The sequence below is a fragment of the Anneissia japonica genome, unplaced genomic scaffold (assembly GCF_011630105.1).
Source record: "Anneissia japonica isolate Jap-2015-1 unplaced genomic scaffold, ASM1163010v1 scaffold199_len4679917_cov187, whole genome shotgun sequence".
Taxonomy (NCBI): domain Eukaryota; kingdom Metazoa; phylum Echinodermata; class Crinoidea; order Comatulida; family Comatulidae; genus Anneissia; species Anneissia japonica.
In genome coordinates this window covers 3,592,716-3,597,014 of record NW_022686322.1, presented here as the reverse complement: position 1 = coordinate 3,597,014, position 4,299 = coordinate 3,592,716, and the positions used below count along the sequence as shown (strand labels likewise).

The 4,299-nt window shown below is 37.7% G+C and overlaps 1 protein-coding gene across 1 annotated transcript in view; it reads right to left on the bottom strand.

The window, feature by feature from the left end:
- Window positions 1–3,016: 3,016 nt before the first annotated feature.
- LOC117116287 (synaptic vesicle 2-related protein-like) overlaps window positions 3,017–4,299 on the bottom strand; it is a 7,432-nt gene continuing 6,149 nt past the window's right edge. The window contains exons 7-9 of the mRNA XM_033260301.1: window positions 4,062–4,233; window positions 3,484–3,597; window positions 3,017–3,307 (exon numbers count right to left, since the gene is read on the bottom strand). Of these exons, the coding sequence (XP_033116192.1) occupies window positions 3,299–3,307; window positions 3,484–3,597; window positions 4,062–4,233 (295 nt within the window). The 3' untranslated portion in view covers window positions 3,017–3,298. The remainder of the gene's footprint in view (window positions 3,308–3,483; window positions 3,598–4,061; window positions 4,234–4,299) is intronic.

The window sequence follows — 4,299 nt, the reverse complement described above, 5'->3', positions numbered from 1 at the left end:
TGGGGGCCCCACTTATAAGCAGGCGCGTAACAGGGGTCTTGGGTCGGGGGGGTGGTTTTGGGGCAAAGGTAATAACTTTCCCGTTTAGTAATTTATGACTTGGTGTGATACAATACGACATGACTTATTTTATTATTAATATAGAGCACACACGTGTGTTTGAAACTAAATATAAGCATTTTCATCGTGGTTTTATTTATTACAATTCATAGGCCTATTTCACCATCATTACACATTCAGGCCCTTCTTTTAGGTAAAACGATCTATCTTAAATTTTCTTTCTCAAGTTTTTGGGACTATTATGTTTTTTAATAACTTAGAAGGCAAAGGAGGGCAAGCACAAGCTTTGACCCTGACGAATGCGCGCGATAAATTTTTGTGTTTTTAATTCTAATTTCGTCGGAATTGATCAAAACACTCCCTAAATGTGCAATTTTTAGAGGAAATTGGCCTACCTCAACAAGAAATGCTCTTATGTTAACAATGGCCACACTCGTTTTTTAAAAACTGAATATAGCATTTTCCTTATGGTTTTATTTATTACAAACATATTCTTTCAACATCATTACACATTGAGGCCCTTCTTTTAGGTAAAACGATCTAGGCCTATCTTAAATTTTCTTTCTTGAGTTTGGGATTATGTGTTATAACCTAGAAGGCAAAGGAGAGCAAGCACAAGCTTTAACATTCAAAAATGCGCGAGAAGCGAGCGAACAATGTTTGTTTTTTTAATTCTAATTTCGTCGGAATTGATCAAAACTCCCTCAAATGTGCAATTTTTAGAGGAAATTGGCCTAACCTCAACAAGAAATGCTCTTATGTTACATATGACCACACTCGTTTTTTTTAAACTGAATATAAGCATTTTCCTTATGGTTTTATTTATTACAAACATATTCTTTCAACATCATTACACATTGAGGCCCTTCTTTAATAGGTAAAACGATCTATCTTAAATTTTCTTTCTTGAGTTTGGGACTATGTGTTATAACTTTGAAGGCAAAGGGGAGCAAGCACAAGCTTTAACATGAAAAAATGCGCGCGCAGCGCGCGGAAAATTTTTGTTTTTTAAAATTCTAATTTCGTCGGAATTGATCAGAACTCCCTAAAATGTGCAATTTTTAGAGGAAATTGGCCTACCTCAACAAAATATGCGATTTAAAATATTTGAGATTTCCAGGCACTTTCCCGGGTGAAAAGGGCATTCAATGGGGAAAGACTTTCCACAGATGGATATTTTCCCCTTGTCCCCCGGTGATTACGCCACTGCGGAGAATACCTGGCGGCTTATAGATCAAATGCGCTATGGACACTTTTTGAAGTGGAGAAGGGGTTGCAGGCAGGGGTATTGTGATATCTGTTCATTATATCTTCCTTTTTATTCTTGTCTTTATTTTTCTCTTCTCTTTTCCTTTTTCCTTTCTTTTTCTTTCCCCTTCTTTCTCTTTCCCTCCCTCTCCCCTCTTTCTTTTCTCTTCTTACCCAGCCCGGTACGACGGCTTGATCAGCCCAGTAAAAACCGTCAGTGGGGGGAACAGTCTGCCCCCCTGATCCGCCTGTTACGCCACTGTTTATAAGATGAATGGGAATATGAATCATGCAGATCTGGAATCAAATCTAGGTGGTGGGGTCAACATTCCTCCCCAGGGAAAATTTCGATTTCTAGATGGCGGGAAATGAGCTTTCCCGACTTCTGAGGTGTCTTTTAATCACTTTTATGTTCTTCAAAATTCAAGGTTTTCCCATCTTGAAAACGTTCAGGTATTTTTTCCCCATTTTTATTACAGTAAAAAGGGCTTATGTGTGTATACATACATAACAATTTTTAAAAAAAATGAGTAGTTGCATACGAATTTTCAATGAATCGATGAATGCCAAAAAGAAAGGGGGTTCTTCCCCAGGAAAATTTTGATTCCTAGAAGGCGGGAAATGAGCTTTCCCGACTTCTGAGGTGTCTTTTAAATTAAAGTTATTAAAAAAATACTTCAGAAGTCGGGAAATCTCATTGTCCACCATTTAGAAATCAACATTTTCCCGGGAAGAACTCGAACATCCCTTTCCCTGGGTTCATTGATTCATTATAATAATTTTCAAGAGGGGAACACCTTGAATTTTGAAGAACTTAAAAGTAATTAAAGTTCTTCAAAATTCAATTAAGCTCTTCAAAATTCAAGGTTTTCCACTCTTGAAAACGGTCAGATAATTTTTTTCCCATTGTTATTACAGTAAATAGGCCTTATGTGTGTATACATACATAAAAAAAAGATTGAGTAAGTTGCATACGTAGTTTTTCCATGAATCGATAAATCCCAAAAAGAAAGGTGGGGGAGGGGAAGTCCTGTGGTTCTTCCCCGGGAAAATTTTGATTCCTAGGTGGCGGGAAATGAGCTTTCCCGACTTCTATGATGTCTTTTAATGACTTTTAAATTCTTCAAAATTCAAGGTTCCCCCTCCCCCTTGAAAATGATTCAATTAATCAATGAACTCCAAAGATAAAAGGGGTCCTGGTTCCCCGGAAAATTTCGATTTCTAGATGGCGGGAGATGAGCTTACCTGACTTCTGAAATGTCTTTTAATGACTTTTAAAGTTCTTCAAAATTCAAGGTTTTCCCCTCTTCAAAAAGGTCAGGTAAATTTTTCTCATTTTTTATTTTATGTGTGTATACATACGGTACATAAACAAATAAGTAGTTGCATGCGTATTCTTTTTTCCGTGGTCCGGGGTTCTCCCCCGGGAAAATTTTGATTCCTAGATGGCGGAAATTGAGCTTTAATGAATTTTATGTTCTTCAAAATTCTAATTTTCTAATAGCAACAAAAAAAATTCTAATTTTCTAATAGCAACAAAAAAATCAGCTCACGGGTCCTGAAATGTAGGTCTAGAATTCTTTTCTTTTTCCCCTTTTTTGTTGCCCAAGGGAGGGGTCAGGACCCATGACCCCCCTCCCCCCAGATCCGCCAATGTGAATTGCGAGAAAATGTAACTCGGTCGGGTACTGGATAAACATNNGCCATGCAACTGTTTGTTAAAAATCAGCCTAGCTCTAACAGCACTACTGTCCTGTAAGTTGCGAGTTACCATACGTCTCACTCCACCATTTGCCTGTGTATAAATTGACATATGTCCGATACCAGATCTGTACACCAGCATTCGCACTGTCCTGACATTACCATCTTTCTTTATGTTAAGAGGCAACCAGCCATAACATCATGCCCCATTGCCCGGAAAGCCTGACCACACGAGTCTCCAGATTAATTACGGAATACGTTTAGACCCGGCACCACTGTCATGTATGCGTCACATATTCTGCAATAATATATAAATAATAAAATAATAAAAACGATATCCTATGCATTTTCATGACATCTTACGGGCCCCGTTCTCAAAAAAACAAAAAAAAACCCTGTATTTTCACAATCCGAATCATTTAAATCAAATGCATTGCAAATGGTCAAACAGTTTGGAATTAGAATTAGACCTACCTCTCGAAGTTCACCGGTAGGATCCAAAGGTAGAAAAATAGTAGCTATTCCAGCGATGAGACAGGTAAATAGGTAGGCCGCCATTGCCCAAAACTGCGATGTTGCAAACAAGCCCTGCAGAGAACAATGCCAAACTTAATTTAAAATAAGATATATGCCATATATATAGGTTTTTATACGAATACATGAGCCTGTTAAATCTATACAAATATACAAAGTTTGCTTTGATTTATAGATTTGAGCTTGTATAGACCTATTTTATTCATATAGGCCTAACTTTGGTATCTTAGAGTCAAGTTACCAAGCATGGTTATTTAGGACTCTCGTAACTCCAGACTTAACTAATTCATAAGCATAATAAGTTGTAGATCCTAAACAACTTTAAATGACCCAATATTACAAAAAAAAAAATCGCATCCTAGATGGCTTTTACCCAATTTCCCTTGGACTTGACCTGAGCCCTGCAGCCCCATTCCCATCCATCAGGAATGGTTACCCCCTGTTGAACAGCTTTGTTCTTGTGGAATATATTTTAGAGCCATACCTGCACAAACGCCACATATTTGAATTTCCTTTACCTGTGCAACAAAAGGTGTTACAGCTCCAGCAAGTTTAGCCCAAAATTGACAACTGACCACGGCTTGAGCACGTAGAGCTGTAGGATACACTTCTACAGTATACAGGAATAGAGCTCCGTAAGTGCCCAGGGTAAAGGCACGAGCGGCAAATATAAAAAACGTAAGATCAATCCTATTTATAGATATACAAAAAAAGAAGAGACCTAAGTAAAGTGGGATTCGTCGTTTTACATTATTA